This window comes from Drosophila obscura, unplaced genomic scaffold, assembly GCF_018151105.1.
Source record: "Drosophila obscura isolate BZ-5 IFL unplaced genomic scaffold, ASM1815110v1 contig_1, whole genome shotgun sequence".
Lineage (NCBI taxonomy): Eukaryota > Metazoa > Arthropoda > Insecta > Diptera > Drosophilidae > Drosophila > Drosophila obscura.
In genome coordinates, this window is record NW_024542679.1 from 1340702 (window position 1) to 1367627 (window position 26926).

A 26926-nucleotide genomic window follows, 5' to 3' on the forward strand; every position below is an offset into this window, starting at 1 on the left:
GCCTCGTTCCATGCGGTCGTGTGATCGCGTCGTCTACGTCGTTCCCTCTAATTCGTAGCCAATAGTATTTTACTTTTGTGCATTTTAAATTTTCGTTACGTTCTTGCCGTGTATGTACGTGTGGTGTGTGTGCCGTGTCCGTGCCCCGTTTCTCCCCGATATGCAAATGCAAATTCAAATGGTAAATAATGGCAGCAAAAGCCGCAACGAGTGCAAATTAAATTAAATGTGGTGCATATTTTAACGAAAAATGTGTAAAACTCCCGACTGCTGGCTGTTTTTGGATATTTGAGCCGCTTCGTTGCCCCACAGTGGCCGGATCCGAATCGGGGTCCGAAGCAAACCGAACCGATACCGATTCTCCTTCCTGTCTGCGCAGGCGTTGCTGCCCCAGACCCAGACCGAGACCGAGGCCTCACGAATATAACGACCCGTTCGACCAGTTTTCAGGCTGTCTCCAGTCTCCTCTCCTTTGCATTTCTCATGCACACACGCTTCTCTTTAACTTCTCTTGTGTTTTTTTTTGTGCTCACGTTCTTCTACTTTTTCGGTTGCATTGTAGTCTCGTCTTTCCTTCCTATTCTCCCCTCCTTCGGTCCGTGGGCTTTTTACATTTTTTTTCTTTGCCTGGCGGTCATCGCTTTGCTGTATATTTTAACGATGTTTCGCCTTGATAAACTGAAACCCCCCCCCATCCAGACATCCCAGATCGTCTCTGCTCAGCACACACAAGTTCAATGCTGCATTGCCAATGCAGCTCAAGCTTCCGCCAAGCGCCGCTTCGAACAGCAATTAGTTAGTATGAAAGCGAAATAAATGGTTTAACCTTACAACTGTAAATGTTCTTGCCGGATCGTGATCGTGATAAGAGACCAACTGGGAGTAGAGTTTTATGTACTACTACGATTATGTGCAAGTGTTATCTATGTCATCAGCAAATAGTGCTATCGGGTAGGCCGATCTTGTGATCTTGAGAGCTTGAGTGATTCAACACACTCTGTGTACTCCTTGAACATTCAGCTAAAGCTAAAGGCAACAGTTGCTTATGATAACATTGAAACATAAAGCGCTATTCCCAGTTTTATATACATATCTTGTTACATCTTTGGAAGCCCTCAGAACTCTATCCAAAAATATACAAAAACAGCATAAACATAGACAGTGTGTGGTGGTGCTTTAGTACTTTTGAGTACATAAAAGAATCTGAGATGTCATCATTATTGTACTGCGGCTCCATCAAAGTTCTCATTTTGTATACATTCCGATTCGCATTCACGTTCTCAGACAAATATCAGGAATTTCCTTGAATGTCGCCATAGAAAATTCCAATTTGCTCAGGTTTAATTGTTGTGCCATTTTCTTCTTTTTGCACATAATAAACAGCCAGAATTAACGGATCCACACCTTGTGGAATATCGCATGCGTCTTTTCTGATTGTATCTGGCAAGAGCAAAGAGATATCTAAAGAGAGAAAGAGAGAGTGAGTACTCACTCTTGTTTTCGTTCTTAATCAAGTGTTTACTTGGCACAAATTGCTCCGCAAATGCCACAGGTATGAGGTATGGGGCTACGCAGTACAGTGCAGGAAATAGTATAGGGCTGTGTAATATCCGCTGTCGGATGCCGATGCCGATGCCTGCCTGGGCAATTGCATCGTAAATATTTGCACTTGGGCCATTATCTTTTGTTTTTCAATATATTCATTAGTTATTGCAATGCCGAGAATAAAGGCAGCCAGAGAACGAACAAACTCCCCCCATTAACTTTGTAGTTCGTGACTGAGTCATCAGGTTTTTTCCTTGGTCTTAGCCAGAACTTGAGGTTTACTTGAGGTTAGCCAGAGGCAACCGAGTCGCGTCGCGTCGCGTCGCGTTCTGACTCTCCTCAGTTCTCACTTCTTGCTCGTATCTCGTACCCTTTTTTCTTTTTTTTTTCTTTTGGTCGTTCTTTTGCATTCTGTTGCTGTTGGGGCGGGTGCTAGGTGCCGGTTGCCTGCCAGCCCAAAGTCTATAAAAAGTTAGTGCTGTGGGCCGCACATTTCTTGTTTGTGACCGTTATTCTCTGGGGCACCTACCGAGCCTAGACTTGCACAAATTTGCTGGTGGTCTGTCTCTTCTCTCTCGCTGTCATCAGCAGAATGGCTTGCTTGCTTGCCCCTGTACTTGGATTCTAATCTGCACTGGGGGGTTGGCTGGCATCGCTGCCACTGCTCTACGTGCCGCTAAAAAAATAAATAAAATTTAAACCTCTTTTCTATGCAGTTTTCGGAGCGTTTGGTAATCAAAAGCTCAAGCAATATGCACCGTAAGTGTGCTATGTGCATATAATACCCGTCTCCGTCTTCGTCTCCGTATACATATATGTATATAGTTATGCATGTGGAAAACAGTGAGTGTTGTGTGTGGTGTGTGGAACAATGGAACGTTATACCATAAAATGTGTATAAATAACCCCAAACGGGGGTTGCATGTCACCTGTGCGCCTCCACTGGGGGCGGGGTCCCTGGGAAAATGAAGTCACTCTCGAGCGGCCAAAATAAATAAAAAACGAAGCGAGAAAAGTTACAACAAGTGCTAACTGAATATATTCATACATACTAGTCTCATACTCGTATATTGTATACCCAAACTGGGGTGCAAGCGCAGTGAATCTTTCTTTATTGTTGAGGTTCTCAAAATGTAAGCCATGTGAACCAACCCAACGAAAACAGACAGGCCCTGACAGTAGTAGCAGTAGCTATAATAGAGATGTAATAGATGCAACCGATGCAACAGATGTTGCAGAGGAAAGTTTAATTCAAGTGGAGCGAAATGCGATGCAAAGTAAAAACTACAGACCCTCTATCTACCTTCTTCGCTGCTGGAAACTATAGCAGGAATATTTTCTAATCCACCCAATAGCCTCTGAAACATCTCTTGGCAGTAGAACCATTAAAATTTCTAGCATTTATCCATTTATTCACATTACACTACCAGGAAAATCATAGATTAAAATGTACTCCCGAGACCCAAACCCATAGATAGGCAATGATCTCATCATCAACAGAGTTGGAGTGTTGGAACTCCAGCACAGAAAGAAGCACGTCACATTTAATTAAGTGTGGAATCAGTGAATATGGCAGATTATATGTGGAACCTGTACTCAGCATGGAAGGGCCAGTCAGAAGCGAAAGAAAAACAATGGCAAAACCCAACCAGAATCTCTGGCTCCAAATCCAGAGACACTCCAGAGTCGCAGACACATTCCATAACTGGGAGACCATTTATGGTGTCAGTAAGGTACACTGCAGCCTGTAATGGCCATGATAATGATGCCTCTTTGCTGCCTCGCCACCAGAACGCCACAAAGTGGTGCAATTTGGTGGCATGTTGGGTTCTTGGCCGCGGCGGACTCTGCCCGCCAGACTGTTGCTAGAAAGTGGAGAATAGCAAAGAGTACAAAAAGAGTAATGTAAAATAAAGTAAAGCATGCTGGGGGAAAATAGCTATGCACTCATTTTGGTAACTGACAGGCTGGCTCCAAGCTCCGAGCTCCACAAAGAAGAGGTTGCGGCTGGAGTTGGGGCGGCCTGGGGAACCAAGGCAGTCAGCTCTCGGCTCTCGTCCCCTTTTTTGTTGTGTTCTGTCTGGTTTGGTTTGTTTTCTCCGTGGAAACGTGATTGGGAGGAGAGTGGAGTGGAGCTGTGGAACTCGTGTCTTACATTATATATAGACCAGTTTCCTCATTTTGATGTGCCCGGTTCTAATGCGCTTCCAAACACATTCTCTGTGTTTCCACTTTTCCAACACAATTACCCCCGAGGCCATTGCCGACGAGAAATGACTTGGAGGCGAGACGCTTTTGACAGCATTTGCATGGTATTAGGAGGAGAATCGGAGAAGATTTCCATTACCATTATCTCACAAAATTACCCAAAGCCATCAACAAATATCTTTTCGAATATCAAATTTCCTTGCAGCAAGCACAAAGTACCACAAAAGCATCAGGCCACAGAAGCTGTATAGAATTCCGTGACTCTTGGCTTTGAATATTTCCTGCTTTTGGGTAATTTATTATGCTAAGAACAGATCTAGAAGATCCTAAACAGCTAAGGGCACAAAAGGTGTTATGTTTGGGGCATTTTAAACATGAATGAATGAAGAATGAACCCCACAATGAAGAACTCGGATATAGTTTTTCTATCGTAGATCAAGCTTCAAACTCGTTTATAATCAATTATCTCTGGCTGTTCTATTAAATATAAAATTCGGTTAATGCCAATCCCTCTATTAATGTTCGCTTGCGCACATTAAAAAATAATTTCCTTAATTTACTATTACTAACTCCCAAGAAACAGAAAAAAATAAACAACAAAAAAGCAAAACAAGCCGAAGCACTCTTCCTATGAAAATATATATATATATATATATATGTGTGTATGTTTAAGCCCTGATTCTCAGCCTTCTCGAACGAACTCCCTCCCTCCCCATCCATAATCATCAGAATCATGAATAATAAATGCGCAAATGTTCTGGGGCCATGAAATACAAGTATTAGTAGTATTAGCTGGATGCATGCTAAATTATTGTTAAGAATAATTGTTTGTTGAGTTGCTTGGTTTATAATTAGAAATGAGCCGGAAACCGGTAACACTCTATCGTTTCGCGGCACGACGTAGGAACATCTCCAATTGTAATTAGTTATTGGCAAAGAATCTTCTGGCTGCCTGGGCTTGTGCCTGTGGCCGGCTCGTCCATTGAATCATCATTAAGAAAAATGCTCGATTGAGGAACTCATTAGCATTACGATGACGACGCGCAGTATCTGTATCTGCTGCCATCTCTCTGGGAACGAAACCCTGTTGTTCTCCTCCGTTTTTGTGTGTGTTTGTGTTGCATTGTGCGAACAGTCGAAAAGTCAAAATAAAACGGAATTCAATTACACGCTGCTGCGAAACGGCGAACGAATGAAATTGTAAATGCCGGAGCGACCTTGAAAAGTGGGAATATACTCGTGTACTCGGATAATACCTTTTGCCCTCTAAAGGCAGCAGACAGCAGGCAGCAGCAGCAGCAAAGAAGCAGCACTTCCTCAAACCCATGGACATCGACATCGGGCCCTTTCCTCCTGCTCCTCCTTGCAGGGGTTCGCCTGACGTTACCTGACGGGGCATGTGAAAGAACTGCTGAGAGGTCTCAGGGAATCGCCTCGTAATACACACACTCGAGTGATTAATTTCCTGTTTATGAGCAGCATTTTCGTTTCGTTTTCCTTTGTCTCTCTGTGCGGCTTCTTTTTTGGCTGACCAAAGGTTTCGAGCCTTCATGGGTTCCTGCCAAGGGTTTCCGAAGGCTTGGCTTCCCCTCAATGGAATCTTTCTTGAACCTTTTGATGGGTTTTTTGTGTATTTGCTGATGAGGATATGAAACGATAGAGATAGAGCCAAAGAGAGAGCGGGTGGGGTGAGTGAGATCAGTCTGCCTCTTTGCTGTTAGCTGTTTTCTGTTTGCTTCAAACGGTTTGCGTGTTTTGCTGATATTACCGCAATTACCAGACGCCTGATCAGATACAAGTAATGTATCTAGCAGATACGTTTTGCCCATGTTACACGTGTTGTGCCAGTCAATGCCCAATCCCCAGTCCCAGTCCCATTCCCATTCCCATTCCCTGACCAGCGCTTGCCTACAGGTAGACTCTGCTAGACAGGTACGAGCAGTATTTCCCAGAGAGTCTCCGCGTGCTCTCTCTGTCGCTCTCTCCATCTATCTGTGAGGCCCAGTCAGCAGTCAGGCCCAGACCCATTCAGTCTCACCGAACCTGTCGTCGTCATCGCGTTACCGCAAAAACGCTACGAAACTCGCACTCGGATTTGAATTTCAATGTTATGTTATTTTTTTCTGCGTTTTTCTGTGAGAACATACGCTACGTAATTTCCAGCGAATTTTCGCCATTGAATCGAAATTGATTTTCGAGTGTTTTTGGCCCGTCGTGTAGCAATGCCCCTTTATGGGGCATTCAAATGAGCTTTTTAGAGCAGCGTTACATACGTCTCTGATTACCCGCTTCCAGTTTCGGTTTTTGGGTTTGTTGTGTCGTGTCGTGTTGCCCCAAAAAATAAAAAAATAAAAGAGCAGCAGCCAAGCTGAATACAAATTAAAAAATTATCTACTTCCGACCAAGTGATGAATGGGAATGTCGGTCTAATCTAAAGAATATCTGCAGAGGTGGAAAGAAGTTAAAAGAAGTTTATGAGAGCAGAAAACAGAAAACGGCAAAATTAATGTGCCAATTGATTTGCAAAATTGTTTTAAAAATATCTAAATTTAATTATAAAGTGCGTGAAAATTTGTTAGGCAAATTCTAAAATTTGTGTGATATTTTCTATGGTGAATAAATTGTATTTTTAATTGTGAAATAAGATTCTAAGAGATTTGTTCGTTGCGTTCTTTTTGACATCTTTTTGAGTTCTCCTGGGAATTTTGTGAGAAATTTTAAGTTGTGTCTAATATTGTGCAATCCTTGATTCAGCGGAATTCAAAGTAGTTTCTAAGCCATCGTTCAGGCTACCTTTTCCCACCGGTTCTAGGGCTGGAATTCTATTTAATCTTTCCCGAAGCATAGCCAAAGATGCGCTCAGTGGTTGCCCAATACCTCTTTGGTCTTTAAATTTCCATTAGCAGATTAGAGTTCCAAGTCCCCTATTTTGTGGCTTTTGCCTGATTGAAAGGTCCCATTAATATTGGTTCCAACTGAGAATGAAAATCCGGGAATGAAAACTCTGATCACGCACCTGTTGAACCTTCGCTTTTGCCGATTGTTTTGTTTGTGTAGCATTCAACGTCAGAGGTAGTTATTTTTAAACACCAGCCATGAATATTTTGTGTTTTTTTTTTTTTTGTAGCCAGCTTTAGAAGCATCCCATCTTCCCCTCTACCTGTGCCATACCCATCCCCAATTTCATTGCCATTCTATGTCTATTTGTTTGTTCGATTAAATTGCAAAAAAAAAAACGTTCATGCGGTGCAAACGACGAGGAGGAGGAGGAGCCACCGCCATTCAGTTGCTAATGATTCTGATAATTGCCATTGTGCGAGTTTTGCCCCAAAGCTTCGCGTTTTATTGTGTAACAAGTGGTTGGGGAGAGGCAGCAGGAGCAGTGGGGGGACAAACATTTAGCCAGCGATTTGTTGAGTACGGATGGATGGATTATGATTGCCAGCAACTTGCGGCCCCCTGTCAATGTTGACTCCGATGCTGATGCAATTAACGAGCAGCAAGGGCAACATGAAGCATTTTCAATGATTTGCATAAACAGACAGTCCTGACTTGAAGTTGGAGTCTCGCAGTTGGAGCCGCAGCAATTATTGAATCGAGTTTGCGGTTAAAGCCAAAGCCAAAGCCAAGCCAAGCCAAAGCCTGTGCCTGTGTGCCACAGAGAGTCTACTTTTTGTGCTCTTGACCCAGTGGCAAGAGTGTCAAAGAGGCTGTAATCTTTATGGTTATAGCCGCCGCATGCCTAAACACGTCCAATAAAAAGTATGTCCACCATGCGATGCCATGCCATGCCATATGCCATGATCTTTCGGATAAATGTAATTACCGGCGCTCTAATGTGCTAAATGCAATTGGCAATGCTTTAATGGCGGAACGTGTTTGAAGATCTGGGCATCAGCTACCCAACCCCATCTCGAGGCAATGTGTGAAGACATCTCTGTGCCCCACAAAGCACTCTGGGGCAATGGAGCTGTCAAATGTGTGACAAATAAAAAACTTGCTAAAAAGTCAGCCGGAAAGATTCGTTTCGAAAAAAAAAAGTGGATTCCATGAAGCGTGCAACGAGAGACACATACATATGTCCATACATAAATTCGCAGTAGTCCGTGTCCCCACAGCGGACAGCATTAATTACATTCGATTGAACAATCAATAAAGAGCAATCAGAGCAAAGATACAGCAGATACACATACTCTCAGATACTTTTACTTGTATCTCTGTCTGTCTGTCTGTCTAGCGCCTTTGTCGCTCGTTTCAATACAATTTACACATAATTTTACATAATCTATGGCTCATTGCGAGTAACTGTGTCAGGCAGAGACACAGACTCTATGGCTCTACAGTAGTTAGCCATGTATCTAATGGATACGCAAAAGCGCCACAATTATGAGCGGTCTTTTGTTGGTTTTACTTTCGTTCCGATCGCAGCGGGAAAACTGGGGAAACTAGTGACGGAAGCAGCTCGGGTACTCGTTGGGGAAGGCAGAAAAAAAACTCATCTAGTTTTTACTTTCCATTTAAGACAGGCCCAGCCAAGCCAAGCCAAGCGCAGACTTTCAATTGCTTGACTGCTGTGCAAAAGATAAAGATAAATAGATATATAAATGCAGATACAGATACAATCACACTTCTAGATCGAAGGCTTATCAGGGCTTTTCCCCTGCTCCACTTTGTTGGGTTTTTACTTTTCCACTGCACTGTCTACTTTCCATATCGCCATATCGTTTACTCTGCTCTGCTCTGCTCGTGTGCCCGCATCCATCAGATGATCTCTTAATTAGCCACACAGTTGGACATTAATTAGTGCCGCTGTTTTGGCTTGGCTTGGTTTGGTTTGGTTTGCTTTGTTTTTCCTTTTTATTTTTGCTGTTGCTCTCACTCTCGCTCCGAATTAAATGGAAATCACTTTGGCGAGATGTTTGCTGTTTGCCATTTGTGACATTTCTGTTTGGTTGCAGGTTCAGGTTCAGCCTTAATGGGTGGGGTGTGTGGGGACGAGACGAGACGGGCACTGCTTGGACTTTCGCTCTGTCAAAGGTCAGCCACGTGTTCAAGGGGTCGGTGCAAGTTTAATAATTGCCTCTAATCTGGATGCTAGTTTGAAGCTAATGGCATTCCTGTCCTAGCATTACACTTGTAAATGTTCTGTGAACTTTGGAGCACCATTAGCTTTATGTTTGGAATTCTAGTTGGAGGATTATTAACACTCAAAGTATTTTTACTTTTATTTACAACTGATTGATCTTGAGTGGGCCTTTATTTTCGCTGCCTTTTGTAGTTAATTATGCTGCTGTTTGCTGTTTTGAAAATGAACCCTTAATTATCTTAAGTAACAACAACAACAAAACAAAAGTTATGAGCAAATTTTGAGGTGAACAGAGGTTCTGTGTGGTTGGCTTCTTTCGAGTACAGCTCCTCTAAATGGCAAGTTAATGTTCGGTTTGACTTTGGTCAGATGTGGAAGTGGAAAAAGCCGCCGCTTTTGGTTACGCCCGGCTGAATATGAGTTGGTGGTGCCACTGCCACTGCTCTGCCACTGCTGCTGCCACTGCTGCTGGTGTTTGTTGCCCTCGTCAGAACCTTTATCAAGTGTCATAGTTTTTCCTACTCTCCGACTCCTCGCTTTAGTTGTCGCCGTTCAATTTGAGTGCACAAAGAAAAGCAACGACTGAGCCGGAGAGTGGCATACAGCCGTACATACCCGTACTACATGTGTATCTGTTGTACTTTCTTGGGAGTACATACATAGGTACATAGTATGTATTTATGTACCTGTTAATAACTTGTAACTTGATGCACTGCACACCACCATCCATCGCGTCCCTTGGGTTCCGTTTGGTTCGCTTCGCTTCGGTCCGGTACGGGACGTCCCCGTCTCACTGGACTGACTTTCCAAGTCTTCCACCCAACCAAACGGTTGAACGAGCTCCGCCCCGTACCGTCTGCCGTCTGCTGTCTCCCCTCTCTGTTCTATGTGTAATCGTATCTGTGTGTGGATTTAACACTCATGTCTGTGGCTTTTCTGCTTAATTTGCAGACACAAAACTATCTGCATACAATATCTGTATCGGCTACTGTGTCTGTGTCTGTGTCTGTGGCTGTAGCATGCAAATGCAAAATCTTTTTGGCATTACGGCGCCACATTTGTTTGCTAAATGTTCGTTCAATAATAAACAAGCGAAGACGCCGCCACGCTGCGCGTTTTCTTCGTCCACATTTGGGCCTTCGCTTGCGCCAAAGATGAAGCACATTTTTGTATACCCAGCGGAGTGCATGGAGTGTACATGAGTAGGATGGGTACGGTACCTTTTCCATCCTTCTTAAAGTATGTTTAGATATGGGTGAACGGGAGGCATTGATTTCTATGGGAATAAGCAGTTGGATCGAGTTTAGTCTACTGGCCGGTGAAACCTATTTATTGAAATTGAACACTTTAAAGGGTAGGGTCACCATATTCCATACTCCATTGGGATATATGCCCAATTAATTATCCCCATAATCAACTTAATGGATGCCGGAACTTCTTGTTCAAGTACAGGGCATCCTTTTAGTCGAGCATCCCTCCTCGCCCTGTGTAATCTCACCTGTTTGCTCATAATGACGAGGCTTTTAGAGGCGGTCTGGAATTGCAGTAAATGAACGCTAAAATTTGTATAAGCACTCGTCATCTCGGGGCAGATTGAGATATATCGTATGTGGTACGAGTATATATGTATGGCCTCTTTCGGGGTACGGCTTGGCCGATCCACTGGTCACCGAACTCGATCTCGCATGTTCCAAGTGGATTTTGGCTTCTTTCTCTTTTCCCTTTTTTTATTTTTTATTTTGTATTTTTTTGCTCATTTATGCAAGCATGCATAATCATTGGTAAGGTAAATATGCCTTTCCACTGAAGACGGCAACGACGATAAGAGGAGGCTGTGGCTCCCACCCGACTCGGGCCAAAGATAAATGTGTGCCATTGGGCCGATAAGATGTTTGTTTGACTTCTGATGCCGATGCCTCGAACAGCACTCATTAGTATAGTGACCCAACACAACAACACAAAAAATCTTCAATAATCGAAATGCTGTGAGTCATTCATTAGACTTGAATATCGCTGCCAGCTGTGCCCCAACGGCGAAACAATTTACGCACTTACGCTTAATTAATGTTTATTAGCCGCATATATTTATTTAATTCCCCCTGCCCCGTTGCCAAGATGTTGGCTAAATTAACCCCCAGCCGCAAAAGGGGGATTAAGTTTTATTATTGATGGATTTGACTGGGATTTTATTGGTGTTGAGCTTTTCTCGGAAGTATATGAGTAGAATACGAAATCGGATTCATAAATACGGATGATCAAATGGGGATATATACAGAATAAAAAGCAGAAAAATAAGAGATTAATCACAGATGAATCCAGACCTAAGCAGACCTAAGAAATACAAGAACTTAGGGAATTTGTGCACTTAAATCTAATCAGTATTATCAATATATTACTTTTTTCAATTATTAAAATAAATAGACCAGCTGGACTTTTCCACTAACATTATCAACTCCAAAGTTAAATAGTTTCTGTAACTCCTTGCAGTCGTTAATCATAAATAAAAATACCAATAACTCGAACCGAATTACTGTGTGAAATAATTCCGATCTGCAATTTAGATTAGAAGTCACTTATCAGCAGTCTTTATCTCCAGAGAAACGAGATATATTTTTATTGAATATGCACTTTCCATTGTGGCTGGCAGTGGGTTAAGGCATCTGCTGTTGGGAGCTTCAATGGAAACGAAAACGAAAATGAAAATGAAAATGGAACATTGAACGCTATTTCAGGCACAAGAACTTCCACTCCATTTTTGTGTCAATCAAAATAAATTGTGAAACAGAAACCGAAACCGATACAGCAACAGCAACAGAAACAGAAACACTTGGCCACTGATAGCATTGTGTGCACTTGACTCGATTCGTATTGGAACAGATGTTTCAACTTTAAACGACTTTCTGCTCGATTCGATTCGAGATATTTTCACTGCCAGTTAAATGATAAAAAAAAAACGCGAGCAGCAGTGGCAAGTGAAAGACCCCGTTCCCCGGACTAGTGCCAAAAGTGCCAAAATTTGCATGCCAACTAAAGAATCTTAGGAGAGTGGTGCCAACAATATGCCATAATAGGGTAATATGTAAGCCATAGAATAGCATGGAGGAAGGCCATTTTTGCTTTCACTTTCACAGATCAGCGATTTGTGGCAGATTTCTGCACACATTTCACTTTCAGTTCAACGGTTTTGTTGTCTCCTACTATATAGCAGGTGAGATGGGGGGGATAGACATTGTTCTCTGACGATTCGCATGCAAATCCGATGTCAAAACAAAACGAAAACCAGCCAACAACACCCCAGGCCAAGCAGATCTCTCATATGAATCATTTCATTTGAAACACACACACACACACACACAACAGCGGATCGGATATATTTTTGAATATTTATTTCATTTTTGTGTGTGTTTTGGGGTTTCGTGTGAACTCCACAGAGCGCCGGAGTTGGGCTTTGAACTTATTCAGATCCGAATGCTTCCACGAATTTTACTCACCTTCCATGCTGACTTATTTCTGGGCTTGTTTGTGTGTGTTTCAGATCTAATCGATGACCAGCAGCTATAAGCCACGCAGCAGCGACGAAGCCCTCGCCGAGCAGTTGAGTCTGGCCCGGAGCACCGGAAGTGGCACCAAGCCCCTGAGCGGCGGCACGCCCATTTATCGCCAGATATCTGGCGCCATGGCAACCCTGCCACGCCATGACACTGAGTCGTCCATCTCCAGAACCTGCGTCTACATTGGCGGTGCACCAAATTCAAATGGTGCCCCAGTATCCGTGTCCGCCACTCTGGACCGCCGCCAGCCGCATCGCATGTCCTGGCTGAATATGCGCAGGGCCAAGGCCGATGCAGAGCTGGCCGCCATCACGCCATCGCCCCAGACCACGCGCAGCTGCATCTCCACCGTGTCCAGTGTGGTGGACAGCGGCGGGGGACGCACCACCGCCACCTCGGGTCGCATCAGCTCCAGCGGCATTGTCACCCTCAGCGGCAGCAACAACACGCTGAGCGAGATACATGGCGGCTATCACGATCACGATGTGCACGATCTGCACCACGATGGAGTGTCCAAGAATTACTCCGTGTCCGCCTCGGCCATTTCCACGCACAACATCACAACGGCCAGCAATGCCAAGCTGCTGCCAGCCGCCGAGGATGAGGCCAACAAGCAGGTGAGTCGAGTGTGCAGCGCAGTGAAGATGGGAGTATATAAAAACTATATTTCTGGGGCATGGGAGCCAGTTCTAAGCAGGTTGGGGCGCAGTTCGGAAGCCAATTACTTACAGGCTTATAATCAATTTAAGAAACGCCTCTGGGAGGATTTTTATCTTGTTCTGTTACTCCTAATACAATACTTTTTGTGCCAAGAGTAGAATGGAAAAACTATTTTATTTCCATGAATAGAATCTCCATTTAAAACAAACCTTTCGTCTAAATATTATGGCATATCTATTGCAACCAGTATTTCAAGTATAATTAATATAATAAATGCCACTGTCAGTTTCTGATTTTTTGGCAAAGGAACGGTTTAGATGATCGCTACTTAAATTTATGCTGTTAGTTATTTGCATTCCAATGAATCGAAGTCGAAGCGCAGTTCATCATGCCGCAGCGCGCGTGTATGCCATTTATTTTGGCCTCCAGTCGTACCTGTTTGTTGGCTTTTGCTTTGGCTTTGGCTAAACATAAAACCATTTCTCAAGTTGAACTCCTTTTTTCAGTGTTATGTTGTTCATCTTCCCCTTGAGATTTCCTGAGAACAAATAAGAATGAAATAATGATATTTGTTCTTAAACATGAATGAAGATAAATAAGTGAGAGAGAGAGAGAGATCTCTGAATCTCTGGGGATTGGGTGCGGTCGTCGCTGCTTATCAGGTGCGCCGACTTATGAATGGCTTGAGGTGCTGCCGATTCCGCTAATCGATTACTCACGACTCACGGACGAGTCGCGCTGTAAGTCTCGCTTATCCGCTTAATAATGCTCAAAATATTCGAAATGAATTCGAGCGCTCGGACTGTACGTGCCCCGCAAGTGGCAACAGAAATTTTTGCATTTTTTGTTTGTTTGCCCGAATCGATCGATTCTAAGATCGTCTGGGCACCGCCCGCCCCGCCCCCTGGCTGATACTACGTGTGTGTCATATCACACTGGCAGACTACTTCCGTGTGGCAGCAGACTTTACGAGCGCACTGTTACATCTTCTCCCCCCTTCCACCCCTTCCACCTTTCTGATTACATTTCATTTCAGGCTGGAAATGCGTTAATTTTCGCGCTTTTTGTTTGCTCTCATCTTTTGTTTGTTGATCTTTGATTTGAAGTGTTTGAATGGTTTTGTTTTCAAGATGAAGATTACACAAACCAGGTTGCAGCGAAGCATCAGCCGCGGACGAGGGCGTGCCACTCGCAACCTTCAAATATCTTCAAATATCTAAAACAGAGGATCTCTCTCTCTCCCTCTAAATCTTTCCAAATGCTCATTGTCTATGGGGCCTATGGCTGTCGTTGCCTGTCCGGACTGCCTCATAAACACCATCATAAAACAAGTTTAGGAGCTCGCATTTGTCTCCTATTATTTGGGTTAGTAAGGCACTCGGAACCGCACCAGCACCAGCACGGACTAGACCGGATAGGGCTGACCATTGTCTTTCGATTCTCGGATCGCTTCAATTGTTCTGTTCCAACACAATTTACACTCGTTCTGTTCTATTCATGAATACCATAGAGCGGCCAGGTTAGGCTCTCTGGCCGTGCCGTGAGTGCAAGTGCCAAGTGCAGTCTGGTCTGGAAATGGGTCGAAGCGATGCTAATTGCTTTCAATTAGGAACACACTAGTCGAACAAATTCAACTAACAAAACTCAAAAGGCAAAGGAAAATGCTCAACTTTTAAGTAAACAATATAAAACGGTTGATAAAAATATATGCATGTCCGTCAGCAGCAGTCTGCGAAAGTTCCAGACAAATATATTCAGAACTTATTCGAATTTATTCTAAATAATCAGACGGAAGGACAGATCAATATGTCGAGATCTGTTCTAAATATATGTATTTGTGATAGCTCAAAGATTACTATCTTCTCTGCATCAGCAGAGCAGTGAAAGAGTGTTAATTAACGTCGGCTATACATTTTTTAAGACCAAACAGTCGAATTCCATAGCGGCGAGCTATTTGTTGCACGAAAAGTGCTGCATGCTTTTGGGCGTATCTTTTGCTTTTGTTAAAAAAATGGCCGCTGAGTGCTGTGGGGCGCCACCAAACCCTGTTACTCGTTTTGTTCGTGTCCTAAGTCTTTTGTTTCTAAAGAAAATGTTTTATTAAAAAAAGACGATTTTTGAGAATTAAATAAATAAAATTGAATAAATATTAGTAATAAATTTTCAAAAATTAAAATTGATAGACCCAACTGTAAATATACATACATATGTATGTATAATTATTAATATGCCCCCAAACAAATAAATGCCACAAAAAAAAACCGCTATGAAATAATTAAATTCGACATAATTCTCAATATTTTCTTTTGCCAATAAAATGCCATATAAAGTCATAAAATTAAACACTTTTAATAAACATTAACCATCCATTTAATTTGTTGTTTGTTTGGTGAGCAGTCGGTAAGCGAATTTACCAATTTCATGGTCCCGATACCACAGCTCCAAAATGTATCGTTCGGGCTGCCGCTGCTGCCCCTTGCAAGTGCCTGAAGCCTGAAGCCTACCTGCCAGCAATTCGCATATTTGTGTGCTTATTTTTACCTTTTGCTTGCGACTTTTTGAATGTGCAATTTGCTTGCCACAATCGAGTGGAGTGTGGCACAGGCGAGTGGCCAAAAATAAAAGGAAAAAACACAGAGAGATACTATGTACATATGCATGTTGCCTTTGCCGGGTCTGTTTCGGTTTCTGTGGGCATGTCTGCGAGCTCGCATCAGTTACTTCATCTCTTATGTTATTTTGTTTCCAATTCGCTGATTAACAAGTTCAACAAAACACAGCAGCAACAACCAAAAAACCAACAGCAACTGTGCAGCTACTCCCCGTACTTTCGGTGCAAAGTTTTTGGCAGTGGCAGGCAGTCCGCCCAAAAGCCATAAAAAAGAAATGAAAATAAGCAATGCAATAAAAAAGATACAGCCAGAGGCCTGCACAATAATTGTCATTGTCTCCCAATGATTGTGTGACGTCATCGCGGCTGTTTATTGCATTCGAAATTGGGAGGAAATCGGTGGAGGAAATATTACGATAATTATGGGCTATTAGAAGTGCCTCCAAGGAGGGGCATTGGGATCGGAATTGGGATTGGGATTGGGAAAGCAGTTCGGTGAAAGTGGACAGAAGAATTCCAATTCGATTTGGCAGTCAGTGAAGGAGAGTGGCCAGGGGTAGGGGCAGGGGTAGGGGCAGTGATAGGGTCAGGGAGGCATAACCGAAACCCAATCCAGGCCATGCCAGGCCAATCCACGGTACACTGCGCTACCGGGTTTTGGGTGTAACGGAGACCATTTGACTAGTTAACGATATCGCACATTCACACAGCTGCCAATGCTGCTGCTGCTGCTGCTGCACGGCTTCATGACTTCTCCTTTCACTTGCGCTTGCCTCTGATTAGGGCCCTAGAGACGCAATCGCAATCATAGCCATACAAACCCGTACTTGCAGTCGTAAAACAATGCCCCAGACAACGACAAAGACTCCCCAGTTATCATGCTCTAGTGCCCAGATGCGTCTGTCTGCCTGAGAGAGGGAGAGATTGTCAGGGCCTGGCTGGGCAGACAAAAGCCTTATTTCGGACACCTTTTGTGGCCATTCACGTAGCTCCATTGTGGGGACATTTTCACACTCCAATTTCAGGCGGTATCTAATTATTGGGCAGCCAGCAAAGAAGATAAAGAAACGCAAACCTTTCAATTCTGAGTGAATCAAGAAATCAATTCTCGATGGAGAAACCCTGTATTTATTTTTGTTTTTGGGTTAGGTTTGGCAGCCAAAGAAACATTTTAATTGGGCTCCACGGCCCACGCTTTTACTTTTGGTCTTTGCTTTTCATATTTCATATTTTTGTATAAGCCTTAACGGCCACTTGGCCGGGCTCATTGGAAATGCCAGGCACACAAACAGCACACAGAGTCGGCAGTCAAAAAGCCAAAATCAAGCAATTATTTATGCCAAACGTAGGGAAGTTCTTGATGCGATCATTGCCAGCAAACCGCCAATGGGAAAGCCACACTCGATTCGAATCGAATCGATCGATCGTTTATAGCCTCTGCCTGGTTTTATTTCCCCCCCAATTTCCGCTTCTTACGATCAATAAGGGGGGATACGGATTAGCTGTGCAGCCAAATATAAATCGCAGATAGATTTAATATTTTTATTTTCCATTAACGCCCATTCATTCCACTTGACAGTCGCACGCTCGCACAGTGAGTGCTGTTAATTATGCGACCAGTTCCACATATGTACATACATAGTGCCACTTGTTGCGCCAGTTTCGCTCGCATGCTTACATAATAAGTAGAAAAAAAAATTATGATGAGTTCGCTTCGCTCTTCGTCTCTTGCGTCTATTTTCTGCCATTCTCTCTGCGGAGTAAGAACGTGTTAAAATGAAATTTAATTTAAGTATGAGAAGCAGGCGCAAAGACCCACGACTAATAGGCGGTTGCTGCTCTTTCTTGTGGCAAGACAAGTTAATTATGCAGATGATATTGCCATCCATGCCGGAGAGATGTGGGAACTCGACCTGAGGGCATCATTAGGCCACAGCCAGCATCGCAATATTCTTTCTCTTCTATTCTCAGTCTTTCAATTAGTTGGCGTGGGCGAACATTCAATAAAATCCACAAGATCTGAGGAAATTCTATAAGAAAACTCACGTGTGCGTGTGCTCTCTGTGTGTGTGTGTGGGTGCAAGCATGAATAAATTTACAAGGAAAATCAGTGAGGCATGCCATCTGCCAGCTTCGTTTCAGCAGGCAGTGTGGTGTGCGCCTTGTTCGGGCGCCAACTTTGCGCAGCCACTGTGCATGGAAAGCCACGCTTTGGTGCTGCTGCTGCCCGCCTGTTGCTGCCGAGCCACCGGCATCGAGTCGGACTCGAGTCAGTTCTGCATTAATGAGAGAGCAGTTAGGTACGCTCGCTCGCACGCTCCGTGTGGTCGTCTCCTCCATCCTCCAACGAAATCTATCCAGGTTCGGGTGCCAGTGCTCGTGTGTGTGTGTGTTCGTGTGTGTGTGTGTTGTGTGTGTGTGTGTGTGTGTTGGTGGGCTGCTCCAAATGAAAACTCACCAAAAACAGAAGAAAGATAAATCCGCTTGGAATGGAGGAAAAATCAAGCGGAGAGATAAATGAGAGAGAGAGATTCCCAATAAGAGTTTTCTTATTTGTGGGAAACTTGTTTCTCCTCTCGCTCTACACCCCGCTTCTGGTGGCTCTCTTTGGGCTGACGCTGCACCCCACTACTCCCCCTTTCACCTGGTTCTGCCGACCTCTCCCCGATCCCGCGTAGTCGATTTTCCCCCCCAATCAAATTCGTCTGTCGTCTGCGCAGTCGCACGTCGGCGCTGCTTCGGTGATGAGTGCACAGCGGATGCGCAGCAGACGAAACAGAAACATCAGCACAAACAGAAATAGAAACAGAGAAAGGAAACGAAATAAGAACAAAGAGAAATGCAAAAAAAGTGTAAAGTTTGAAACGATATCTAATCTATCTCTGATATGTGATCGATTCTGTGCAATCAAATTGTAATTTAATCCGCGAGGAGGTTTTCTCCCTTGAAAAAGTGTCACTGATACACCCCGATCGATACGTGCAAAATCGATAAAAGAAAACAAAGGCACAAGCTGCACAGATAATACAAATATATCAGAAATAAAATACAGACAGACAGCGAGAGAAAGAGAGACATTCAATAAGCGGTTCAGGGCCAGGCTCTAGCAGCATGAAGGTGTTGCCAATTTATTTTAAAAGTCTGCGCATTCGTCGTTGCCTTCGTTTTTGTTTTTTGTTTTTTTGTTGCTGTTGTTTTCGTCACGTGATAACTTGTTCCACATGCATTAAAATATTTATATTTTCTTGACACAAAACCAAATCAGCTTTGAAATGCTAAAAGTCGAGGCATTCATTTTTATAGACAAAATTAAATCAATTCTCCAATGTGGACCGACCGGAAGATCAACTCGTAACTGCATCAAATATTATTTTAAAATAAAATAAAATGTAATCAACTGCCGCGTAAATAATCATCTGTTCATTATGTTCCTTTTTTGAAAAACCCCCTAGATTTTTGAAATCCAAGCAAACCTCGCAATAAACGTAAATAACAAAAAATATTGTAATTATTGTAAGCCCAAAGAAGTTTCCAACAACAATACAAAAGTCCATTTTGTATGCAACAATCGACAAATGCATGAAAATGAAAAGTTCTGCTGCACCTATAAGCAATACAAGATCTGTCCCAAGATGGAGATAGCAACCACAAAGTATTTGGCCGACTATCTGTACGTGGTGCACGAGGATGTGCCCTTTCGATACTATCGCAAAGTAAGTGTCTGCTGGGGAATGCAGGAAGAGGGTGGGCTGCCAAACAGCTGTTCGGCGGGGTATGGGATGGGATCCATCATGCATGATATGGCACATACTCGGATGATATGTATATGCGATGCGATGCGATGTGATGTGATGTGCCCCCGTAATGATCGTCATCTCTGCACGCTCATAAACTTCAAACGCCGTTTGGCTCGGCTTCGCTGGGCGCTCTTTTAGCTTTTATTTTTTGTTTGTTCGCTGTTGTTCACTGTGCGGTTTTCGCTTTATTAACTGCGTTTACTTGGGCGTCGCGTTGTTACCGCTGGCTGTGTCTGTGGCTGTGGCTGTAGATGTGGCCTGTGGCTGTGGCTGATGCTGTGCCGTGCCTCTGCTGTTGGCAGTTCGTTTGTCTAACAGGGGAGCCTCTCTGCCGCCTGCTACCACCGCTCTCTTCAATGAATTTCACTTAATAGCGCTTGGCTGGCAAGCGATTTAATATACCCTGTACTGCTTAGTGGCTTAGAGGGTATAATGAGTGGAGAGGGGAGTTTAGATAGGTTCCTCCACAGCTACATTAGTACCTGAATTTAATTTAATTTAATTGTTGTAGCAACTGGACCACAAACAATGCTCGAATAGGGAACCCTAACTGAGGGAATTATTATATTGTATCTACTGTAGCCATTCTCCCCTTCAGCAGGGTTTCTACTTCCCTGGTAGTTAGCTTTAGCACTTGTCCCAGGGTATCTTTTAGTTGCTTAACTTACACTTCGTTTTGGGCTGCCAAAAACTAAGCAAAGTGTGGACTGTTGTTAGGTTGCTATTTGCTTGCTGTCTTGTCTGTCTTGTTTTTTTTGCGAGCGCAAATCTAATGGGCTTATGCTGTACATTTGCCAGATGACTTATTAGAGCCATGAACGAATTTGGACTCCGCTTAATAAGATCCCCCTCTTGCTGGGCTGCTGCTGGGCTAGGGCTAGGCACTTTCTTTTGCCGCTCACTGTGCCAGTGTGTGTGTGTGTAAAGCAAACACAAAGAACTAAGGCAAAGGCACACCGTTTGGGAAAGGGTGGGGGAAATTCAAGGAATATGAGCCGTAAGACAAATAAACAGAAAGCAAAAATTGTGTAATTAATGGAAATAAAGCAAACCATAGCGAAATTACACAAGTCGAAAGCGGAAGTGCCGGAAATGACAGCGCCAGTGTACATCGCTCTGTAGGTGTTTCTTTTTGTTGTTTGTTTATTTGAGACTTCTTTTTGTTGTTGTCTGATTCAGCCGGCGGATGCGACAAACCGAAACTCTGGGCTGTGACGGCTGCTACTGCTCTGCAGCAGCTTTCCTGCAGACAAAAAGAAAACCTCAAATGAGTTTGCATATGCCATCAGCAATTTGTCATTTGGTGTGTTTCGTGTTTGCCCAGCAACTGAGCAAACTTTCGGCCAGTTCATGTGAGCTCTTGCTTTCTTTCCACATAATTTGTTCTCTGCCAGCTCCGGAAAAAAGTGAAATATAATACAAGAGGTGGCTATACATATATCCGATTACACGGCTTTTCAGAAAAGAATGCAACTTCCCATTAGTTTCAAGAACATTTTGTGTACTTCTCATGCTCAGGCAATTAAAGTGAAATAGTATTTGAAATTTAGGAAGTCATCAAATGGTAAGAAATATAGTGGGACATCTTGAAGAATTGTTCTTAAGTTTGTGGAGATTTAGGATTAGTTTTTTTTTTTGCATCTGGCAGATGGGATTACATAAGGAAGGCCAGTCTCTTATGTCAGGAAGATAAACCATCAATGGGATAAATAAGACAGAAACATACATAATTTGTTATCAAACTATATTCAATGCATTTCTTTTAATACAATATTAATTATGCTCTTGCATTGCATTCTGTTCCGTTCCGTTCCATTCCAGACGAAATGCTCCGTTTTCCGCGGCCTTGTGCTCTGCCTGTGCCTCAACGTGAGCTTCGCGAATGTGGTTCGCTTCCCACGCGAGCTGGACCGCTATGGATCGGCGTATCTGGTGCCGTATGTGGTTTTGCTCTTTCTAGTCGGGCTGCCCATGATGCTGCTGGAGATATCTGTGGGTCAGTTTCTGGGCCAGGGGGCGGCGCACACTTGGCGCGCCTCGCCCATATTCAAAGGTAAGAAACACACACACACACACAGAGAGCACAACAGGTGGCACGCTGCCGGTGCATACTTTTAGGCGAAGCGTGCAACAGGTGCCTGCCTCCCTGCGTGTGAACTTTAAGCTGCGCCTGTGCATGTGCAGGACGAAAAGCTCACTCTTGTGGCAAAAGCTGCAGGCCAATGCGGATGCGATGCACTTGCTCTGCCTTGCAAGCGCGCTCGTCATTGTAATTCCCAAGCTGCAATTCCGGCAGTTTCCGCATAAATACCCGGATCCGGTGGACTGCTATTGGGCGGTCGAGCATTCCGGCAGCAAAAGACGGTTGGACACAGCCCGTCAATCCACAAAAACTCTCTCAAATTGTGTCCGTTGGTAGCCGAAGTTACGATTGCAACACTTTCGTCATCCTCTTCTCTCTCACTATCTCTCCCCGCTCTCCCGAGCAAACACAAAGCCGGAGCAGGCTCCTTCCCTTTACCAGGGGAGGAGCCAGTGCAAGGGCAAAAGCACAAGGAGCCACTTAATAAGCAACAAGCAAAAGCAAAAGTAAAAACGCAAAAAAGCAAAAAGCAAAAAGAACAGAAGGAAGAACAGAAGGGAAACCGAAACCAAAATAAAAATGAAAAATGAAAAATGAAAAAAGATAAAGAGAAAAGAGCAAAACAAAACAAACACACAAAAAGTCTAACATTAAATCACGAACATAGAGGATTTGGCCAATGACAAAGGAGGAATATCAGACCAAAGTATATCAATGCGAACAAAAAAACTATAAAAGAATACATAAAAAATACACTAAAAAAATGAAGACTAACCTAAATGTGACCTAGTAGATAATGTATGTTCATCATCGTGTGTTATCAGGACAAACTGCAAAAACTCTGAAAAAAAATCGTACAAAAAAATATAAAAACTTCAAAATGCATTGGTGTGTGTGTCCCGTTCGTGTAATCGCCGACGCACCAAATCCCCGCCACACGCCCGTGCCACACAAAAACCGCCTCCTCTCCGTCCCCGACCCAGCCATCCAGTGGGTAGACGGGCATAGGTAGCACCAGCTCTCCGGGTCGTCAGGAGCGCTTCACAGCCGACTTCTAACACGGCCACCCCACCATCATCGCAGACCATCGCGCAGATGCAGATGCAGATGCAGAGCAGCGTAGCAGCAGATTCCTGTGAGCGGCGCCCCCCGTCGCCCTCTGCCCTAAGGGGTTTGCGCGCTGGGAACGGCCGGCGGTGGCACTAAACGGTACGGTTCGAGTCTGGCTGAACAGGAACAGTCAACAGCCGGCTCGGACCGGACCACGAACCCGGAATGGCGTGGGATGCGGTGCGTCCACAAAAATAACCATAGAGACGTTTAAGGCAAATTCTAAATGAACAAAAGTATAAACCAAAAGCCAAAAGCAAAACCAAAAACAATTGTAACGAGAAACAAACGAATTCCAAAATATATATATGAGCAATAAGAGCAACAAACCCTATAAAGGCAAAGAGCAAAAACGACAACTGCAAATTACGACACAACACCTTCGAAAACGACCTCAGTATAAATATATAACAAACAGAAGCAAACAACACCACGTACATATGTAACATGCGCTATGTGGCTGTGGGAATGCCAGCGTTGTATCGCCCTTTTTTTGCGGATTTTGGATGGAAACAGCCCGCCCGAGAGAGCACCCTCCATAATCGGTGGGTGTAATTTCTAGTGGGAATAAGAAGAGGCAGCGGCAGGATTATGAAACCTTTGGACAACGCCTTAAACCTTCCGATGGGTATCCTATATATGGTCGGAATTTATAGGTAAATGTATGAATGATACTCTACCATCACAGCAATCGAATGATTCAGGGAGGGTGTGCATGAACATAGAACTGAATCAATTATTGGCCTACTCTTTTGGCTCTTTCGCCTTAACAGTACACACGAGTATTTCCATTGCCAGGCAGCGGCCAAACGGCACTGGCAAATAACGGAATTGACAAATGAAGAAAGAGAAAACGAATACGAATACGAAACCAATGAACAATTGCATAATTAACTCCCAGTTGAAGTCAAAGAAAATACAGTTGCGCCGCCGTTGAAGTGGAGTTGGGGGAAAAAACTCATTTAAATAATTAAATTAATATTTTCGAATGATCATTTGATGCCTTTGAACACTTGTCAATGCCAACTGAATGGGTCTAGGAACTCATTCCATTCCGATTTGTGTGTTCAATACATTAACAGCGTTTTTGGTGCGCTCTTAAGGTCGAATCGATCTGGTTTGGCGAATTAGTTATAAGTTATAAATGTAAATGTAAACATAACAAAAGTCTCGTTCTTTTTATGGACACCTTTGACAACTAGTTTTCACTGGGTGGGAATTTTCTGCTTCTGCTGGTGCTGCTTTTGCCATTTAAATGACAAAAAAATAAAGTAATTTAATTAAAATACAAAAAAGGTGTTTCCACTCTTCCGCAAAGCAAAGCCCCAGGGGGGAAATGCTATTCCGTAGGCGTAAACATATAAACCCATAATAAACATTTGTGATTTCTGCTTTTAGGAGCCTGCATCGTGAGTCGCTTCGCCTCGTGGGTGTCCGCCATTTGGGTGTCCCTGCAGGCCGTGCTGGCATTGGCCTACATCGGGATGTTCGCCTCCAATGCGCTGCCATTTCGCGAGTGTGCCGGACCCGTCAAGCTGAGAACGGTACGAATAAAACCTCTGGAAATTATCTTAATGAATGCCAGAATCATGTGTAGTTGGTTTCTTACAGAATGGCTACCTGGTGACGGGGACCAGCGGACAGGAGTGCCTGCAGCTGACCTTCCTGACGCCCTTCTGGCGTAATCCACTGTACTTTGGCCTACTGGCAGCCGGCCTGATTGGTCTCTGGATTGTGGTAATGCTGTGGTGAGTATTGCAATGGATTATCACCAAGCTGTACCGCTCACACCTTCCATTTCGTAGCACCCACAATGCCAAGATACTGCGTCGCAGCCTGTTCGTCTATGGGCTGAGTGGCTTGGTCCTGCTCTGCGCCCTCACCGGATGGGAGGTGCGCAACTCCTTCAGCCGCCACTACTTCCCAGAGCTGTGGGGCTTCGATGCGACGCTGCTGCTCGAGAGCAACATCTGGTTCAATGCCCTGGTGCAGGTGCTCTTTGCGCTCAACTGCGGCTTTGGCGCCCTGCCCATGATCACCGGCAAGTTCCTGTACAAGGGGGACGCTGTACGCACCTCCGTGGTGTATCTCTGCTTCAACCTGCTGATCAATGCCATTGCCGTGACCCTGTTCATGGTGCAGTTCGATCTCTCCGCCAATGGCTACCAGATAATGGAGGAGCTCAAGCCGCTGACGGCTATCTACGACCGTGTCCTGAACGGCTCCAGGGAGGGGGAGAGCGATCTGCTGCAGCACCTTGTGCCCGCCCTCATCTACGTTCTGATCATCCTCTCGGCCATGGTGTCCATCACGGTGGCCGTGTACACGTCGACGCGCCTGGTGCCGCGGCGTCCCAACTACGTCATCTGCCTGATCGCCCTCGTTGTGGCCGTCATGTCCTTTGCGGCGCCCAAGTTCATCATTGCGCGGGTGCTGGACTCGCGCCTCGTGGGCACCATGGTCGTGACTGCTCTGGTCTTTGAGCTGATTGCCATAACTTGGATCTACGGAGCCAAGAACATCTACACGGATCTGGAGTTCTCCATCGGTCGGCCCATCTTCAAGGTCTGGATGTTTCTCTGGGTCACATGTCCGGCCGTGCTCACGGGCATCCTGGTGTGGTGGTGCGCCGACGACGACCAGTACGATCTGCTGTCGGAGTACCTGCCCCGCTGGGCGCCCATACTGTTCGTCCTGGCCGTGATCCTCATCATTGCCTGCATCCAGATCTTCCGCCAGGTGGAGTACAACTTCTTCGGCATGATCTGCGAGGCCTCCAAGCCGGCCAAGGAGTGGGGTCCCGCCGATCCGCTTGCCCGCCACTCCTGGAAGCAGTGGCGCTCCGTCTGCCAGGACACGGGACGGCGGGACTTTACGCTGCGGCGACGCGGCACTCGCGACTACACGCACTCCATCAAGAAGGGCCAGTACACGAGTGCCCAGAAGTACGGCGTCCAGAACGGCGGACAGACACAGACGCCGATGCACCAGACCCACTGGAAGTCCTCCACGCCGGGCAACAGTTCGCCCAACTACAGCGGCTCCATGTTCGGGGACTCGGCCATCGAGGAGGACATCAGCGTGGACAAGTTCCCGGGCATCACGCAGCAGCATCAGCAGCAGCAGCAGCAGCAGTATGTGCCATTCCAGGCCAGCGATGCCAAGCCGATGAGATACTCCCAGCGCATGCGCCAGACGGCTCAGCCCCAGACCCTCACACGGCTGCCTCCAGCAGCGGAGGCGGCGGGACCCACCACTGTGGAGAAGCACCGCGAGGTGGTGTACATCCGTCGACTGTCCGACGGCGGCACTGGCTCCGGCCACGCCACCCGCATTGAGATTTCGCCCTCGAACGAGTCCATCACCTACGGCAACGGCAAGACCAACAACAACTCGGCCCTGGCCATGTCCAGGAATCCGCTGGGCCGCTCCACGGGCTGCCTGGCAGCCACACAGCCGCCGCCACCGCCCAGAGTCCACATCAAGCGGTCGGCCAGCTCGGTGGTGAATGTGAATGGGAAGCTGCCACCGCCTACATCCGCTGCGGCCGGGGATCACATCTGCTGGCGTAAGTTCAACGTCAATCCGGAAGAGTATTCCACGGAGCTGTGAACCGGAGTGCAGAACCGCAGGAGAAAACGAAGCATTCACATTCAAAAAGACTTGTTGCATCCAAAAGAAATGTATCTGTAACTATAAGCTGTACGGCAGGCAGTATTGCGTCTGCATCTGGATCTGCCCCCTATCGATGTAAGCTACGAATAACGAATTATGCCCAAAAGGCAGAGTAAAAGTGTATCTTCTAGTTCCGAAACTGTACATAGTGAGAGTAGTGAGAGGAGAGAGCATGTCTAGATATAGTTCTACGATCTAGTTCCCTAGCATAAGTCGAGAAAATTCCGTTGTCATTACGCCCATCTGGAGAGTAGGAGTATCTGGAGTAGATCCGCACTGGTCTACCAGTGCAGTGTATTAGTCTAAGCACTTGATACATATGTATGGAAACCATTTAACGTTTAAACCCATTAATTATACATAGTTTACTTAACCGATTACGCCTGAACGAGTGGATGATCCGAGTGCCTGAATTAAATGAATTATGAATTATGCATTAAGAATCCTATGTAGAATCCATAGACCTAGACTCAGCTCCTAGTTAGTCCCTTAGTCTGACACAGTATCCTAAGAATCGGAATCCGATGTTAAGTTAATTTGTGAACACAACGATGTCGAAAACGATCTTATATAATAATAAATAGAAGGCTTAGTAAATTA

At 44.9% G+C, this 26926-nt stretch overlaps 1 protein-coding gene across 2 annotated transcripts; it reads left to right on the top strand.

Moving 5' to 3' along the window:
- LOC111069590 (sodium-dependent nutrient amino acid transporter 1) lies at positions 1 to 26926 on the top strand. Of its 2 annotated transcripts, XM_022359708.2 has the most exons (6): positions 1 to 181; positions 12375 to 13007; positions 21280 to 21511; positions 24050 to 24195; positions 24263 to 24399; positions 24457 to 26926. In XM_022359708.2, exons 2-6 carry the CDS (start codon positions 12384 to 12386, stop codon positions 26261 to 26263), a joined length of 2946 nt encoding a protein of 981 aa, XP_022215400.2. In that variant the 5' UTR covers positions 1 to 181; positions 12375 to 12383; the 3' UTR covers positions 26264 to 26926. The 2 variants fall into 2 exon arrangements, with proteins under 2 accessions (XP_022215400.2, XP_022215401.2); XM_022359709.2 differs by lacking the exons at positions 1 to 181; positions 12375 to 13007 and adding an exon at positions 19143 to 19374.

Bases quoted from the DNA above. Each gene is read 5' to 3' on its own strand.
- LOC111069590 (XM_022359708.2), top strand. From the start codon at position 12,384: ATGACCAGCAGCTATAAGCCACGCAGCAGCGACGAAGCCCTCGCCGAG. The intron at 24,196-24,262 runs GTACGAATAAAA...GGTTTCTTACAG, and splicing joins GACCCGTCAAGCTGAGAACG to AATGGCTACCTGGTGACGGG. The intron at 24,400-24,456 runs GTGAGTATTGCA...TCCATTTCGTAG, and splicing joins TGGATTGTGGTAATGCTGTG to CACCCACAATGCCAAGATAC.